Raw genomic sequence first — 16,966 nt, 5'->3', positions numbered from 1 at the left:
TGATTCCTCTCGATTTTGAGCTGCGTCTCTCGCTAGTATCCATTCGTTTCTCCGATGTGTCATTGGCTGCGAGGACCCACTCTGGTCACCTCAATGGTCGACTCTTCTCATTGCTCGAGGCCCATTCCGACCAATCTGCCTCTGCCGTCGGTGAAGATGACTGCTCTCCATCGTCCCCATCGTCCGTAGCGGACGACGACCCACTCTCGATATCTCTCAAAAAGCTCGAAGAATAGTTTCCACGTGCGGGGAAAGTCAGTGATCGAGCCATGGATGGTGACAGATCATCTTCCTCCATGGAATCAGGTTCGTCGTGGATCATATGAGATGCTGCTTGAGGGGTGCTACCATTGTCCAAAGGGTCGTATGGTGGAGGCGGCGGGTTCATCCTGTCGCGATCTCGTTCCCTCTCTTTACGAGATCGGCGGAGAGGGAGCTGAGAGGATTCAGACGAAGTTCGACCCCGTCTGGAGGATGTGACTGGTCCAGGTTGGAAAAGGGCAGGGACAAAGTAGAGCAAACCTGTCTTTCGTCGACTTCGCCTGTCGCCAGATAACAGTGTCGCTGGAGCCGCAAGAATGAGGTTTCCTGCGCGTTTCAGAGTGGAAGCGATATCCTGCGGCAAATGTTGAGAGCTGATAGCCTCCACAGCAGACGAGATCGAAGCGGATTCTTCGACGCCGTTACCAGAATGAGAGTACTGCTTGCTCGAGATGATGGAGGATGAGGTGGGCAAAACAGACAAGAGCTGGAATCTTGGGTCGGCAGTTCGCATGAATTTTTGTGAGACGAGACGCAGAACGCCTACGACGACGACAATACTCCCAACGACCATCAGACCTTTACCCCATTTGCCGAGGAAGGAGATGAATCCGGCATCGTCCGAGTGCCAAGAAGAGCCATAGAAGTGGGCAAAGAAGGAATGAGGGACTGTTTCCACAGGGGCATTCTTGCCGTACAGGCTCTTGGGCAAGATTCGGACCTCGCTGCGTGGGTGGGAAGAGGTGATCGGATGGGCAGAGGTGTAGATGGAGAATTGAGCTGAGAGGAACATGGGGCTAGAAAGAGAGCATCAGCATGGTCTGCTTTCCAGGAGACCGCATGCCCACTCACCCAGTTGAAAACATGACCGTTGGATAATTGCTGACCCATTCATGATTCCAAGCGGGCAACGCGTGAATGGTGTCATCAATGAAAGCGGATCCTTTGGACGACAAGATCAAGTCATTTGAAACGCCAACAGGTTTGGTCACCGGCAAGATGACCTCCCAATCGCCTTGCAGGAGTGGGTCTAGGCGTCTCCGACATCCAATGTCGAGATCCATGTAGACCCCGCCAAAATGGTGCAGGACAAAGTATCGGATGGAGTCGGCGCGTTGGATGGGATACTTGTATGAATCGTACATGTGCAAGTGGGCGGGGTAGTTGGCCTTGATGAATTCTCGAGACACTTCGTCTGTCCACAACATGTGCTCGTAATCTGGCATGCCTTCTCGACACTCTTTGAACGCTTTGCGCCATTTCACCGGTAGCATGTCGTCCTTCCAAGTCTGATGGATGATCCGAGGTATTCTCTCCCCAGGTCTGCATAGAGGGTCAGGATTGAAGTCGACTTGACCCAAAAGATACTCACCTGGCCGTGACATTATACAGCTTTGTCCAATCGTTAGCTCCTCTGACCCGGCCGTCCCATTCCTTCTCCATCCAGTAACCGCCAGATCCAGCTCCGTCTACGTCCCAACGATCGGAGTCTTCTTCATTGGCATCGGAGACGAACCAATCGAAATCGTCGTCCAGTCCCCTTTGCTGATCGTTGGCCGCCTCAGGGGCCGCTTCACGCTTGTGCTGTCGCGCTGTACCCATTGGTGAATATCGGAGAGACTTGATGGCGTCCAGGGTGGACCAAGGCACTTCATCCTCCGACAAGAATGCCCAAGCTGGAATGGCGAGGTAGTAAGATACCGAAGACAAGACGATGACTGTCCCGACGAGGAAGAGGGAGATGAGGATGACGATGAGGAGTATGGTCCGACGGGATCTATAGAGTGGTCTGGGACAAGGGACGTGTTTGGAGGTACGGACGGGGAAGGACATGGTCCGTGCCCTTCTTCGTGGGTGATGTCTGGCATGATTGTGCTGAAGTGACGCGGAATGAGGTTGAGGATATGGATGAGTGGATCCAATCACTGGAGGAGGGAGGATGGTATTGGGTGAGCCGTTGATGGAGAGCGATACTCGTCGTCGAGGGTAAGAGGTGGAGGCGTCTGCAGAGTCTATGATACGCGGCATGAGTCCCGATGGAGATCTGGGGGGAGGCACATTCTGCAAGTAAGGTGGGTTGTTGTTGGAAGAGGATGATGAGGTGGTGGTGGAAACGGGGGCGAGATTTCCTCGTCGTGCAGTAGATAAACTGTCGGCCATCGGTGTAGAGTTGCACCGATTATTATGGGGTCGCTTGGGTGGATCGCGTGAGAACGAGGCCATGGTGTCGGATGGGAATGGGAGGGGAAGTGGTATGGCTGGAGGTGGTGAAGGGGTCGGTGCGGGTGTCAGAGGTCTTGACGTGGAGCCAGAACCAGTAGGGAAGGAGATGAAGGAATGAGGGGTGAGACCCGTCACAAGAGCACTGTCTATCTCTAGTAGCTGGGACGGTAGCTGCTGCTTTCGAGATGGTGGTGAATGCTCCGTCGGCGTGATGGGTGGAGTAGGTAGACAGTGATTACTCCCCTGTGACGTTGAGTAGTGTTGTTGTTGTTGCTGCCGCTGCTGCCAAGTATAAGTCGTCGAAGTCTCGCAGTCCATCTGAGTTGGCGCAGCACGAGACCATGGGAGGAGAAAGGGCAAAGGAGAAGGATCCGCAGTGAAGCAGTGAGAGAAGGAAACACAAGGATCGAGAGGCGATTCACAAGGTCAGTCGCCTCTCTACACTGAAAGCAAGAAGAAGAGGTCGCTGCTCTGTGATGTATATACTCGCAAGCTCAGGTCAAGCGTCTTTCGGGTATGAAAAGGTCAAAGCTTTTTTTATAAAAGAAAGAGGGCCGAGGGAAGGGGAAGGAGTAGCCAAGTGAATTTAAAGGCTGAGATCCCTTTTTTGATGGATTTTCCAGCTTGCCAATTGGGTCGATCACACTGGGACACGGGCTGCTGGGTGAACGGGGCGATGGATTGGTCTTAGTAGAGCGATTATCGTGTGGAGTACAAGCCAAACGAATATAGAGATCTTCGCGAGATCTTCATTCACTCTTCGTCCATGTCCGAGGTGTAGGCCGAGGGTTGTCCAGGGGGGGGGGGGGATGGCGGAATACGGAGCAGCGGCGGCAGCAGCGACCGAGAGCCCAAAAAGTAAAAAAGAGGTAGAAAGTAAATATAAATAGCTACTCTGATATGCCGCCGCGCGTCGGGGAGACCGCTTATGTGATGGAGGAGCGGTCACCGACTGACCGTCTTGAAATAGGATGGGGGGATGGAATGGATTCTCGAGAGTGAATTCGAGGAATGGAGGATCGAGTAGGGATGGATGGGTTGGTTTGGGTCAATTGGGTGGAGGGATGGATGACGATTGGGGGATCAGCGAAAATTGCACTGCCCGCCGCTCGGCAGATTAGGATCGTGGGGGAGGGGGGGTAGGGGGGGCAGAAGATATACAAGAGGGAGGGAGGGAGGAGATTCCACCAATTGAATAGCATATCATTATTAAACTCGGAGTAAAAAAAACAGATCTCTCTCTCTGTCTCTCCTGCCCTCATCGATGCCTATGACCCCCCCCCCCCCTTGCCTCGCCGTCATTCGCTGGATCCATGACAGGACGGTTAAACTCTACGTACCATATCGAGAAACAGAGTTTGTCCGTTGGGGGAAGGGGGGAGGGGATGGGAGGTGGCAGAAGCAGAGCCTGTCGGTGTAAGAGGCGTGAGCGGTTCAATGACCACTTTATTAGCTGCTGCCTGCCTGCCTGCCTGCCTGCCTGCCTGCCAAGCTCCCAATTGCCGCTTGGAGGTGTACCACTGGGCCCAAAGAAATTTGAGGGTGTGGCGGTGAACAAATACCCATATCTGGTAATCCACCCAAAAAACATCAAAAAAGGGCGTGGCGTGATAGTGGCGTTACTTGCCCCCCTCCACTGTCGCCTCGCTTAATTGAAAACGATGATGCTGATATGACGATGACATCTTCGATCATTCGGAGATTGGAATGCAATCTCTGGTAGCTGTTGGCCACAATAACAGGCATCTTTCCAATGTACGTCACAGCCTTGGACAGGGGATTATTATAAGATTCCTGTAGGAGGTTTTCGAGACGTCACGGCTGTTTTGATAGCGGTTAAATTAGCTTGATAACCCTCGAAAAACCTTTTACCTGCCCGTTGGAAACCCCTCAGGGCGGTCACTACCGTCCGACGACGGCTTATGATATATCCTGTAGACCCGCCTCTTGGATATCGGTCGAATACTGGCTAGTGGATGCAAGGGTCAGTCCCTCGCCCTGTCGTAGTGAGAATAGAGCCAGTGTATCCGTGACGACGCTGCCTGAACTGAACCCCGGTATCCATTGACGACCGGCCGTTGATAAGTCATTCTCTGTCTCCTTGGCTCCAACCTCTGACCGTAATAAAGATGTATAAGAGGCCGCTTTCAGCGACTCTCACTCGTATCTTCTGTTCCGACTCTGAGCATCCATCTATCCTTCGCTCCGGTAGCAAGGCAGTCTGACAGCTAATCCAATTCACTCACCACTCTCCACAGTCGGCATCCCCTGCTTCATCAAATTCGTCATGCGCTGCTCTATCCTCATTTCTCTCATCGCATTGGCTGTCCAGGTGATGGCGTATGAACACGGGGAGATCAGGAGTAATGTCGCTGTTCGATCTGATGGGTGAGGCAGCGGAATCAGGTGGTACGCTGTCCTGCAATTGAGACTGAAAAATTCGCGCAGGAAAGGCGGCATCGAGCACTTTTACGAACGCGACAGGATCGCGCATGAAGAGTGAGTCAGCCAGTAGAATCCAACAGTCTCCGGACTTGTCGGCGGACATACTTTCCACCATCACATGTACCGTCCTATGAGTAATCGACATTGCATCCTTACTGTGGCGCACATCCATCTGCACCCTTCAGTATAGATGGTCTCACTGACTGCACTTCCAAAACTCACAGGCAAAAGCGACAAGCTAGCGATTACCCTGAACCCCGCCGTCGATCGCAGAAGAAACGCCAAGACCCTATGCTAGATTACTATCCCGTCAAGTCAGACGGAAAGGGCGGAGTCATGCCTTTGTGAGTAGTGCTCAAACGAGCGGGCAATATGATGCTGAGTCGCTATCAGTGTGAAAGCATAAGACAAAAGTTTGTCATGTTGAATCCGGCTCGGAGCTCAGTGGCTTTGTCTTAGCAGCTCATGCATATGACCGAGACGTGTAAATAAAGAAGGGATGTGTGTGTGCCCGATCTGTCTAGCTTTTGGCCCAGACTGCAGGTCTGAGAGGCATCCATTCTGTCAGCTGGATTGCGTCCATGAAGCGCTTGAAGCATTATCCACACTGTCCGACACCATGCTTTGGATAGAAAAGGCCGCAATACATTTGGTAAAGGGCTCAAAAGACGCTCATCTCATCGTTTAAGGCATCCGCCACCCTAGCCCATTCGAGGACCCGAACGGTCAGATCTGTTTACGTAAATGAACATTTCGCTAGTCTTTCCTTGATGTCCCCACCTCCTTCCTCCCAGCTCTATGCAGGCTAAATCAAGCATTGTATCAGCAGCATCAGCACCATAAGCCGCCGGCGCACCTCATTGGACAGGACTGGATCTTTGGAAAGCCCCCCACTCGAGGCGGTCGAAAATTGGAGAGAATCTGGACGGAGGAAGCAAAAGTCGAAAGGCGAAACCCTTCGATAGCCAGCGCATTGAGCGGAGGCGCAGCGATAGACACAGAGAGAACATCGAAGGCTTCGGACAAAATCCTACTCAGTAACTCCATTGGTACGCAAAGCGGGAGGGAGATCCGGAAAGATCGCTCAGTCATACAACATTTTCTGCCTGGAACTTTTTCTACCTATACCTCCACAGTACTTGGCCAGATGCTCTATCGGCAGGCCGAGTCAATTGCCATCTGACAGGTGATTCTTGACAACTCCATACGTGAACCAGCGCCTCGTTCATAAGAGGACATCTTCTCGCCGCCATGTCCTCGAGTCGAGCTCCATCGCCTCCTCCAGCCATGCGAGCGAAACCCCTTCCAGCTCTGACGCACCAAGATCCATGGGCTCACCCTTATATTTGCTGTGATGAGGATCACTCTGCATCCACCTCTACCTCCACCGTCTCGCTCGGCTCTGCGCCAGGCTCACACTCGCACGCACCGCACTGCCCACATAACCATGGTCCAATAGGTGTCGGAAGTCGACGAGGTCGATATGGAGCCGATGTATCCTCCTCCTCTTTCTCGACAAGTATCACACCGACAAGCTCGACACTTTCGAGTCCTCTCATCTCTCAGATTGGATTGAGCAATCCTTCACCTCCCCAAACGTCCATCAGCTCGGGGAGTCGACCCGCTCATAATGTCATGGGGAATCATTCCTTGGATATCCAGCTCAAGCAGATATCCCTACCGCCACCTGCGACGAGGCCTTCTGATCCTTCGATTAAGGCTGTTCAGGCTGATTGTCACGACCCACATTGTCAGCAGGAAGTCAGACAGTGTTCCGATCCACACTGCGATGAAGATTTGGTTCCTTGCTCGGATCCTCACTGCGAAGATGAGGTAGGACCACCATGTACGGATCCGCACTGTGAAGGCGCTGGAGAATGCAACAGTGACGATGGTTCAGACGCATGCTCAGATCCCAAATGCCGTGCAGACACGATTGACGTCTGTATGGACCCTCAATGTGGAGGAGACAAGGCGCCGAATGGACAGGAAGATCCTCATGGATCCTTGAAAGGTTGTGTGCATACACGCCAACGTCGGGTCGGGGCTGACGAAGGAGAGTGCTGCGGAGCGGGGATCACATGTTTAGAAGAGGGACACTGTCAGGATTGCAGTATGGAAGAGTTGGAACGATGGGCATGCTCGAAAGAGGGTACAAAGATCATTCAGCAATACGTGAGTCATCCGGGGCGACAGTGTAAAATTGACCATGACTAGCTGGAATGCTGTTCTCAAATCGATTGTACTCTACCAATCTTCTCTCCTCCACCCAACGGCAACGCCAATCTGTTCCCGCACACTCATTCCGACGGTAATGTCCACCATCACCTCTTATCCACCTTGCCGTCAAATAATGAAAACATCATACCTGTTCCGCCAAATCTTAACCTCTCCCCTTGGTCGATCCCGTTGGACGGCGACAACTCACTATGGGCACAGCAATACAATACAACAGGTCCACCGAGTATCCCTCTCGTCAATCCTGCCAATGTGAATCCAGAACCGGCAGTCTCTGGTTCTTCACCGGCTGTGGTCATTCCAACCCATGTCTGTCATTGGCAGAACTGTCATCGCGTTTTCGACTCAATGCCGGATCTCTTGTCGCACGTAGCGAGCGACCATCTCGGTGCCTCAGATTTCGCCAATAGTGCCTTGGCCGTGGCTCCAATCTCGTCCTCGTCCGTCCAGACTAGTCAAAAGCCAAATCTATCGCTCTCCGCTGGCGTTGGCGTTGATATAGGTGCTGTGTCTACTGTCACTACTGCTGTCCCAGTGTCATCAGAATCCGGACCTTTCGCTCTGCCCAGCACCTCCCGCCGCCCGAGTGACATAGACGCCCCCTCTTCCGGTCTTCCGAAACCATCTACCAACCCTTTCTCGGGAGACCCAACGACAGAGCTGTTATCGTGCCTCTGGGACGACTGCTTCCCCCTGTCAGAATGTACCGCTGCTGCACCGGAAGCCTGTCCAACCCACGCTCATATGCCTGCACACCCCAATGTGTCTCATGGATCTGTCCCCTCTCACATGGCCGCACATCAGCTCAGTAGCGTCTCGCAACCTTCGTCAACGTTTTCGACACCTGGTCAAGTCAGTACAGCGACGCTCGGTTCAGCTGGACCAACACCGCATGCCCATGTCGAACAGCCTTGGAGCCCTCAGACAATGCTCCGACACGTCTTGGAAGAACATCTCGGTGTACCTGGATCCATCATCGGCTGGGGGTCCGAGCGGGACGTTCAACTTGGCAGTCTATTCGGTTCGACTTCGGTACAGAATCTAGCCACGAGTCATCGTCAGCTACACTCGCATTGCCACACGCCTGCTCCGAATCAAGGTCACTCACATGCGCAATCACACGCTCATACGCATGGGCATGCTCACCCCGCACAGTGGAATCATCAGCACGGCTCGCATTACCCAAGCGCTCTTCATTCGCACCACTCACACGACCATCATTTGACGGACTGTCAACCTCATTCTCACTCTCATCACTTGCCTACGCCTTCAACGACGCATCATACCCCATCTCCACCCGCTGACGGGGACAAATCTCAGCGCCATGTCAATATGTCTCTCTTTCCCAAGATTGAGTCAGGTCCTCAGATGTGTTTATGGCCTGGATGTACTCTTCTTCACACATTCACGTCGACCGCTAAATTGATGAACCATTTATCGGACTTGCATGTCGGTAAAGGAAAGGATCAGTACCTCTGTGAATGGGATGGATGTAATCGGATGTTTAGGTCCAGACAGAAGGTCTTGCGACATCTACAGAGCCATACGGGACATCGACCGTTCCAGTGTGAACTCTGTGGACAAGCTTTTGGAGAAGCGGCGCCTCTTGCTGCTCACATGCGGAGGCATGCGAAAGAGAGTGAGTCGTATTCTTGATGAATTTGCAGCGGTGTGCGGTCTGACCTAAAATAGGACCATTCAAGTGCGAATATCCGGGATGTGACAAGACATTTGCGATATCAAGTTCGCTCACGATTCACATGGTGAGTGTAGAGTTGTGTTGCCTGCTTTGCACATGACTGATATCGGCTTAGCGTACTCACAATGGGGAGAAGCCATTCATCTGTCCCCATTGCCACAAGTGAGTCAACCCTCAACCTCCTTCCGGGCCGAAAAATTGACAACCCGTCTCAGAGGCTTCGTCGAGGCATCCAATTTGACCAAGCACATCCGAACGCGTGAGTGGTTCTGAAATTTGAGCTACGAGCTCCAATTTGCTGACATCACATGCTAAGATACTGGCGAGCGACCTTTTGCATGCGCCTTCCCACACTGCAATAAGCGATTCTCGCGGCCTGATCAATTGAAGCGGCACATGAAAGTTCACGATGCGGAAGGGCCGGATGACAAGGTCATCAAGACAGTAGGCAAGAGGGTTCCGGTCGGTTGAAATTCGCTCGTAGCTTTCTTTTTCTCTGGGTGGGCCCGGGAGATGCAACACTGTCATCCCCATCTGTCACTGCGATGCGATTGGCTCTACCGCCACGTTGCGCTTGGACCTCTGTCGTACTTGGTGACGGAAATGCTGGAGACACCATCACGGCCGCGTAGCGTAACGGTTTCGGCGATTATTCCATCCGACATTGACAAAGGATAGGAAAATCCAAAATGCAGAACTCGGTCAAAAGTACCAGAGAAATGCCAAATAGTGTTCACGATCCAAAATCCGGTGCCAACCCGCCACGGAGAGGTATCGTTCCAGGGAGATGGTTCTGGATTTTAGCCACTGTAGCTAAAGGCTAGGGGCCGGCCCCCCAACAATGAAATGTGGTACTCCAAAACAGTAAACATGTTTTGGCGAGTGTCGTTTTCATTCAGCTACGTTGAGGAAGAAGCGAAACCTCTCAACACCGCCATGGAAATGTTTCTAGGTTATCACGATGCGGACGCGCAGCTGTGCAGCCGACACGACCTGGCGGACCCAAAGCTGGGCGCGGTCAACTTTTTCTCTCTGGGAGAGGGGGGATGGATCAGCGAAACATACTCCGCCACGGTCACCCCACCGTGCTCATGAAGTAGTTGGTCTGCTGCGCCCTCCAACGGCCGCGTAGCATAACCATCACAGCTCCGGATATTTATTCCGTGGGCTTTTCGAATAACGCCCTTCGATACTCGGAAGCCTCCAAGTTTCGAGAGGCGATTAAAAGTCATCCTCGATCGGGGGACTGCCTCCGACCTGTTGAGGCTCCACTTGGGCTTCTGATTTGGTTGCCAAACAGCAATTTTATCAGAGTCTTCGATACAGCTGTAGACACGTACAACCGTATCTTCGTATGGGCGTCGAAAATCCATTGACGGTCCCATGATACAGAAACCTGTCGTGGTCAAATCCTTTTTTTTTTTTGATACCGCCCTGTAGTCATCATCGCCTTTTCGATCATGCCATCGACACCATCTCAGCATTGACAGTGGATCCTTGAGGTGCCATGTAAGCGGGGAAAGGACGATAAGAGCTATTCTGTGTCGAGTGACGAAACGCACACGACGCCCATCTGTGAGATAATTATGCCACGCCACTGTATCATGTCCCCGTTCTGTGAATCATTCTTAGCGCTCGGATCGTTCTGAACGTCACATATACAAGGCGATATACATCAGACGCAGCGATCGCGTAGCGCAATGGTCTCCGTGTCCTCTCCATCCGTACATATGAGGGACTACTGCTCCCTTGCAGGACGATGCCAATGGCTGCAGGTTTGCGCTATCTGGCTTCAAAGACCTGGTGCGGATAGCGCAAACCTGCAGCCATCCACCGCCTGCAAGGGCGCAGCAGGGGCTGGAAGCGTCACTAGAGACTGTGTGCATCTGGTGTGGTGTGAGAGGACTCGCCTCGCCCCGAGACGGACTTTCATACCTTAACAATTGCTGGGAACAGGCTTCAGTGACGCTCAGCTCGATGTGTACCCAGTACATCTGGCGCGATCAGACTTTTTCCTCTGAGATACACCTCTGAAGTTCGATCGTAAACCCTGTCTATCTCCCTAGACAATTCGACCTGGGCTTGTATCACCCAACAGAAGCTTGCACGCTCTTCGACCGCGTAGCACAACCGTTTTTACCTTTACATTTCTGTGTAAAGAGAATGAACGACCTTTCCCTCGGGGCCGACCGGAATGCCAATTTCAATCTACATTTCTCGTCGAGTGTGATCCCCTTGCGAGGCTAGCAGGCACCGGCCAGCTACGTCCTGAGACGTTAATGCCGTCATAGCGAGCCACCAGTCCCCTTCCAGTCAGAGGATTAGCTACCCTCTCTGGCCCGGTCAAATCATTTTTTTTTTGGGAGGTCGTCAGAGATTGTCTTCGGGACCCATTTGCATGTGAAGAGGCTCTCTCAAATTTGAAATGGCGCAGAGCTTACGAGGCCATTTCATCCATCTCCCACGCCGTGTATGATCAATGTAAGACGGCGGTCTGACTGAGTTGGTTTTGGCGGGAACAGTGCGGTGAGTCGGAGTTTCTACACAGGTAGTTTCGGGCCTTTTTGGGATGTCTCTACATCCGTTGGCGAGCTCAGCCCTAATGCATAGTTGCGCTCCCATCCGCATACCTCGGTCTGAGAGTTCTGCACTCAGTGAGGGACGGAATTCGACTTGACTGGTGTCGGGCGGAAACAAAAGGAAGAGAGAGAGAGACACACACAGAGCATTTCGGCTATCGTGAAGAAAAGGAAAAAAAAAGAGGCCAATTGACTCCCGCCCCTTGAAACAGACGCGTCTGGGCCAGTGTCATAGCGTGAATCAGGGGGTTTCAGTGATGACAGGCAGGCAGCAGATGTCGTCGAATGTAGCCATTTGTCTTTCTGGCACCTCTCTATCCAGCGTTCCAAATGGTGCCCATACTCCGGCATCGTCGCCCGATCACTACTCGCTACTGGATCCACCCAGCGCCTCCTCGTCGATGAGCCAGCCACTCTGTTGAAACAAAGAAGCATGAATTGAAAGGGGGGGCGTCATTATTTGTTTTGTTTTGAATCTGACCCTTTATCCTCACTTTTTTTTTTGTTTTCCATCTGGTCCCTTGTGATATGGTCTATGAGTTGGATCACAGCGAGAGAGAGAGAGAGAGCAGTACCGTAGCTAGTAGCTCAACGGGGCGGGTCACAGGAGCATATAGTCGTAAAGGAATGAACATAGCTCATGCAGCGGGTAATGGATCTCACTTGGGGGGAAGGGGAAGTTCCTTCTACTGCAGGATAGCTCAAACGTCAACAGCAAGAAGGGGGTTGCAGAGACAGGGCCACACATTCTGTTCTGCTAGTCTTTATTCTCCTCCCCCGTCCCCCCCCTTTTTCTCACGGACCAGGCATAGAACAAGAGCAGCAGCAGCAGCGGGACAATAGACCGAGTCAATCAACGGAGGCCTCGACCCGTGTCATCGCTCGCTCGGGCCCATCTCTCCCCATCACTCCTTTACCTTCACCTCACAGCCACCCCCAAGTATCATCCTCCTTTCATTCTCGACCTCAACCACTCGATCTCTGTGGAGCCTCAATCGTCGTCAACGGCAACGACAAATCGCCCATCCACTCCTTCGAACAACTCAACCCCCCCCCCCCCCCCCTTACTCTTTCACCAGCGGATCCAATCAACAAGAACCGCTTCAACCCCCAAGTTGGATCAAATTGAACCTCTCCGTCCCATCCACTCTACCTGGGACCCCTTTCGACCTTCAAGCCAGGCAACAGATTGGCTTCACATTCATTTGCAAGGAGAGATAGACCAAGTCATACACAGTGACGTTCAGGATCGTCAAGGAGAAGGAGCTATCTATTGGACGGTCTAGAACGCTTAGGTCGACAAGGCAAGCACAGACTCACAGACTCGACTCTGTGATTCGCCGTTCGACCTCCTCAACCCTTGTGCATCTCCTTCCTCTCACCAACAGCACCTCTCTTGGGTGTATCAATCCTATTCAACGATGGTTTCTCTCATTCGACTGATCGGAGCGGCCACCTTGTTGGCCTCCTCGGTCTTGGCAGATAGCAATCATCATAGCATCCCACGCACACATAAACGGCATCATCGACATATGGATCAGGGAGAACGAGATGGACTGGTGTCTTCTCCTCAGATCTTTGAGGGAAGAGCCACATACAACGAGACATTGGACAAGAGAGACTCTTTCACAGGACGAGGAACATGGTTTGACGTAGGTCTCGGAGCGTGTGGTGAGTCTGGGCGTTCTGTCGGCGCTTGAGCTGGTAACCTGACGTTGGTGTGCAGGACAATGGTCAACAAGTAATCAGCTAATAGTCGCTCTAAGTGAGTATACCGACAAGCCATCCCCTTGATTGCTCCGGCTGACCCTTCTACAGACAGCCCGCAATATGGTGGAGGATGTGAGCCGAGTGTCCAATGGTGTGGCAAGACTTGCGACTGACAGCACCCTTTTCAGATCCCGGACCCCAATGCTTCAAGTACATCACTGTCCAGGCGAATGGAGTTACAGTAGGCGGAGTGCAGATCATGGGTGAGACGCGGCCATGGGCGTCGCCTGAGCGGTCGTATTGACGGCCCGCCGCAGATGAATGCCCAACGTGTGATTGGGGTGGTCTGGACATGTCTCAAGGGGTGAGTCTGCAAAACGCCCTCGAGCATAATGAGCTCACACTTTACCTCCAGCTTTTCCAACGCTTTGCGGATCTGGGAGTCGGTGTCCTCTCCATCACCTGGTGGTATGACGGTGACTCTGGAGTGAGTCAAACGCTTTACAGTCTAAAAGCGAAAGGCTGACAAGCGCTGCCGCAGCCATCGAACCCTGCGCCAAGCAGCGAAGCCCCATCGCCCCCTCCGCCATCCCCATCACCCTCACCAACACCCACCTCTACGAACAATTGGTGGTCGACTAGCACTTGGGTTGCGCCATCTACTTCCACGACTCCATGGTGGAACCAGCAAAACGCCGCTAGCTCCAGTACCTCAACTTGGGTAGCGCCATCGAGCAGCAGCTCAGTCGCACCGTCCAGCAGTTCAACCTCTTCCGTTGCACCGAGCTCCAGCAGCGTGGCCAGTATTAGCAGCAGTAGTAGCAGCGCCAGTAGCAGTCAACAGAGCAGTAGTTCTGTCGCGCCAACGACTACGAACAAATTCGTCATCCAGGCGTCTGCGTCACCCGCCCCAGGCTCAGGTTCGAGCGAGAACGACGGACAAATCCAAGCTTCAAGCAATAACTTGGAGGCATTCAGTGGACTCGTCGCGGCTTATGGACAGCTCATCGTGGTGGGAGCTGGAGGCCATCCCGACGAATAGGACAATTCTGCGGGGGTTCCCCCGAACCAAAAAAACGCGACGAGAGTGGCTGTATATATATGAGGAGGTGGATACGAGGGCTGAACACGGAGCTCGATCTCGCCTTTCTTTTGGACAATGTGACCATGGCGCAGGAGGGGGACCAGACAGTTCACTTTCGACGAGAATTATGACTGCGAGTTTATATTTTTTTTTAACGTCGTGCAGGTCTCCTGGTGCTATGTAGATCATAGTGCTCGTTTTCTGCATGCGGCGTGGCGTCCCCGAGGCCAGTGACAGTCTGAAGCACGACTATCATTTGACTAAGATGCGACATGTCGCGTTGAGCTTACTGACATTCATTGCATCATACTCAAATGTCTATCTACACAGGTTAACCGGCGCCCTGATGATACCCGACCCCTTACGAATCAAATCTTACAACATACGCTTGTCGTCAAAGTCCCGCATAGTCTCTGCAGGGGGGTTCGTGCCCTTCATCAAGCTATCAGGTGTGCTATTGATCGAATCGTCCTGGAATACAGAAGAACCGCCAAAGATCTTGTCGTTTTCGATGTCTTCAATGGTCGTTCCCTTTGTTTCTGGGATCATCAGGGTGATGCCGGCCGCAAGAGCCATGATCCCAGCGAAGAGCCCCAAAGTCCCTGGCAATCCAATATGATCGACCACAGTTCCGAAAGCAAAAGCCGTCAGGATAGCGCCGACTTTGCCTGATGCAGCAGCGATTCCATGTGCTGAACCCCTTACACGAGTGGGGAAGACTTCGACGGGGATCAGGAAGGTAGTACAGTTTGGACCGGCATTCAAGACCAGTTGAGCGAGCGTGAACAATGTCATGAGACCTCCGACGGGAGTCTTCTTCCGTGTGGAGACACCGGCCCAAATGGCATAGAGGAGCGATGAAGCGAGACAGAGCCAAAATTGCTGAGCTCGTCGTCCGATCCAATCCGGCAAGAAGATACCGATGAAAAACCCTGGGAGGTAGCCCGCGGATTGTACAATAATGTTGCCAATGGCGGTGTGCCAGAGAGTTTCGTATGGCGTCTTGCCTTTGCCGTACCCGATCTGCTTGAGGATAATGGATTGGTTGTAGTTGACACCGTAGAAGGCGATGTCGCTGAAGTGAGAGAGGTGAGTGAGATCGTGCACCGGATGCAATGAGGACTTACAACAGGAACCACACGGCTGAGACTGCGAACAGCACTCTAGCATGCTTGGGCTGTCTAAAGTAGACTCGGAAGTCTTCGAACTGCTCCTTCAGACCACGCTTGTTAGGACCTCGAAGTCCAGTCTCCGTGGCGACATCTGTGCGTTTGTCAGACCCGAGTCCGCTCTACAGCTGGAGCAAATGTTCACACTCACACTTCTCATATGGTCCAGACTCGCGCATAGTCAACCGCGCGTAAAGGGTCAATAAGGCGGGTACGATGCCGACGCCAAGGAGGATCCGCCACACCCATTGGAGATGATCGATGTTCTCTTCGATGCTCTGTCTCCCGGCCCGGAGTAGGATAGTGTTGACGATACTTGCGCTTATACCTCCACATCCTATACACGCAAAGACAGTGAGGATGAGCTTGGCTCGACTTCCAAAGATCGTCTTCTCTGCTGCGAGGGAGGAGGACATGGGGTAGTCTGGACAGAGTCGTGAGTCGAGTGAAGCGTTTCTGTGAGTCATGCCTCATGACCCACCTCCACCAATGCCAAACCCTGTCAACACTCTAAAGCAGGTGATCCAAGCTACCACGCCCTCCTGTGAGATTCCTTTCCAGGGCACTAATACGACGAGCAGCGTTCCGACAATGGTGAACAGGAGCTCCTTCCCGTAAACCTTGTGACGGCCAAGAGCATCTCCAAAGAGTCCAAAGCCCAGTTGACCAATGACCATACCAACGGATAAACCGCCCTTCATTTCGTCACCTTTGATAGCTGGTACAGAGCCATGAGGCGGGAAATAGATGTAACCCAGCATGGGGACGACTGAAGGACAAAAAGCAGAGCGTCAGGGTGTGATCTCCGTGGCTCGCAGCACACTCAGTCACCCACCAAGTCCAATGACGATGTTTAGATAGCCATCAAGGAAGAGACCCACTCCTGCAATGGCGACGAAACGCAATTGCGCACGCATGGTGGCCCTCGGGACTGGTTGATCGCCGGACATATTGCAGACCCGACGAAGTGATACGTAGGTACCGGCGTGGAAGGATACTATTCACCCGGGTAGGTTCTGCGTGCCTTGTTCCCTGGCAGCGACTACGGTGCCAACTTCCAGCTGAGCTTTATACTGCTTCCTCAGAGTCTCATAATGATCCTCAACCATACACGTTGCTGATGCAACGCCATTCAATCCGGGTACGTCCGAATTGTCGAGAAAACGAATGAGCAACAGCGATGCAGACCTTTCGAAATGCGACCAAATCCCACTGAAACCCGAGAAGCCGCCTCAGTCCGGACGTACCATACCACTGGGACCCGAACGTATTTGAACGTGCTATTGGGCACTGAGATCTAAGACATCACACGTTTGTCACAGACTTAATCCTGGAAAGAAGTGAATACCGCAAATCCGGAATCTCGGCAGGTCGGACGTCGCCGCCTGACTACGAGAAAAAAAGGTGGCAAAGGATCGTAGCAGCTATTGCAGCTCAAGGTGCCTTGCTTGCCGAGGCTCGGATCAATTGAAGAGGCCTGGCTGCCTGTCCCTCAGTCACTTCAGATGGTTCCGCCCATGGGCATCGTGTAAGCTGAGCGGATATACCGCACGTTGGG

At 52.8% G+C, this 16,966-nt stretch overlaps 6 protein-coding genes across 6 annotated transcripts; 3 read left to right on the top strand and 3 right to left on the bottom strand.

Annotated features, from left to right (window-relative positions):
- Positions 1-85: 85 nt before the first annotated feature.
- BD324DRAFT_609547 (hypothetical protein) lies at positions 86-2,802 on the bottom strand (the record flags this gene model as incomplete). Its single annotated transcript, XM_022014158.1, has 3 exons — positions 86-1,058; positions 1,114-1,584; positions 1,634-2,802. 3 exons carry the CDS (start codon positions 2,800-2,802, stop codon positions 86-88), a joined length of 2,613 nt encoding a protein of 870 aa, XP_021869485.1.
- Positions 2,803-4,771: 1,969 nt separating this feature from the next.
- On the top strand, positions 4,772-5,335 carry BD324DRAFT_652429 (hypothetical protein; the record flags this gene model as incomplete). The annotated part of the gene is made up of 4 exons (XM_022018494.1): positions 4,772-4,872; positions 4,933-4,983; positions 5,154-5,273; positions 5,323-5,335. 4 exons carry the CDS (start codon positions 4,772-4,774, stop codon positions 5,333-5,335), a joined length of 285 nt encoding a protein of 94 aa, XP_021869484.1.
- Positions 5,336-6,180: 845 nt separating this feature from the next.
- Positions 6,181-9,337, top strand: BD324DRAFT_652428 (hypothetical protein; the record flags this gene model as incomplete). The annotated part of the gene is made up of 6 exons (XM_022018493.1): positions 6,181-7,104; positions 7,147-8,806; positions 8,860-8,930; positions 8,982-9,028; positions 9,082-9,125; positions 9,183-9,337. The coding sequence occupies 6 exons, from the start codon at positions 6,181-6,183 to the stop codon at positions 9,335-9,337; spliced, it is 2,901 nt and encodes a 966-aa protein (XP_021869483.1).
- Positions 9,338-9,580: 243 nt separating this feature from the next.
- On the bottom strand, positions 9,581-10,458 carry BD324DRAFT_88063 (hypothetical protein). The gene has a single exon (XM_022019272.1). It carries the CDS (start codon positions 10,348-10,350, stop codon positions 9,823-9,825), a length of 528 nt encoding a protein of 175 aa, XP_021869482.1. The 5' UTR covers positions 10,351-10,458; the 3' UTR covers positions 9,581-9,822.
- Positions 10,459-12,378: 1,920 nt separating this feature from the next.
- BD324DRAFT_661339 (hypothetical protein) lies at positions 12,379-14,197 on the top strand (the record flags this gene model as incomplete). The annotated part of the gene is made up of 7 exons (XM_022018896.1): positions 12,379-13,116; positions 13,172-13,210; positions 13,264-13,287; positions 13,344-13,418; positions 13,473-13,519; positions 13,571-13,642; positions 13,697-14,197. Exons 1-7 carry the CDS (start codon positions 12,867-12,869, stop codon positions 14,195-14,197), a joined length of 1,008 nt encoding a protein of 335 aa, XP_021869481.1. The 5' UTR covers positions 12,379-12,866.
- A 322-nt stretch (positions 14,198-14,519) lies between these two features.
- Positions 14,520-16,745, bottom strand: BD324DRAFT_87530 (major facilitator superfamily domain-containing protein). The gene is made up of 5 exons (XM_022019270.1): positions 16,244-16,745; positions 15,890-16,177; positions 15,560-15,832; positions 15,367-15,502; positions 14,520-15,314 (listed from the first exon to the last, which is right to left on the bottom strand). The coding sequence occupies exons 1-5, from the start codon at positions 16,356-16,358 to the stop codon at positions 14,615-14,617; spliced, it is 1,512 nt and encodes a 503-aa protein (XP_021869480.1). The 5' UTR covers positions 16,359-16,745; the 3' UTR covers positions 14,520-14,614.
- Between the last annotated feature and the right edge of the window lie 221 nt (positions 16,746-16,966).

Source organism: Kockovaella imperatae (genome assembly GCF_002102565.1).
Source record: "Kockovaella imperatae strain NRRL Y-17943 chromosome Unknown BD324scaffold_11, whole genome shotgun sequence".
NCBI lineage: Eukaryota > Fungi > Basidiomycota > Tremellomycetes > Tremellales > Cuniculitremaceae > Kockovaella > Kockovaella imperatae.
This window is presented reverse-complemented; position numbering and strand designations above follow the sequence as displayed.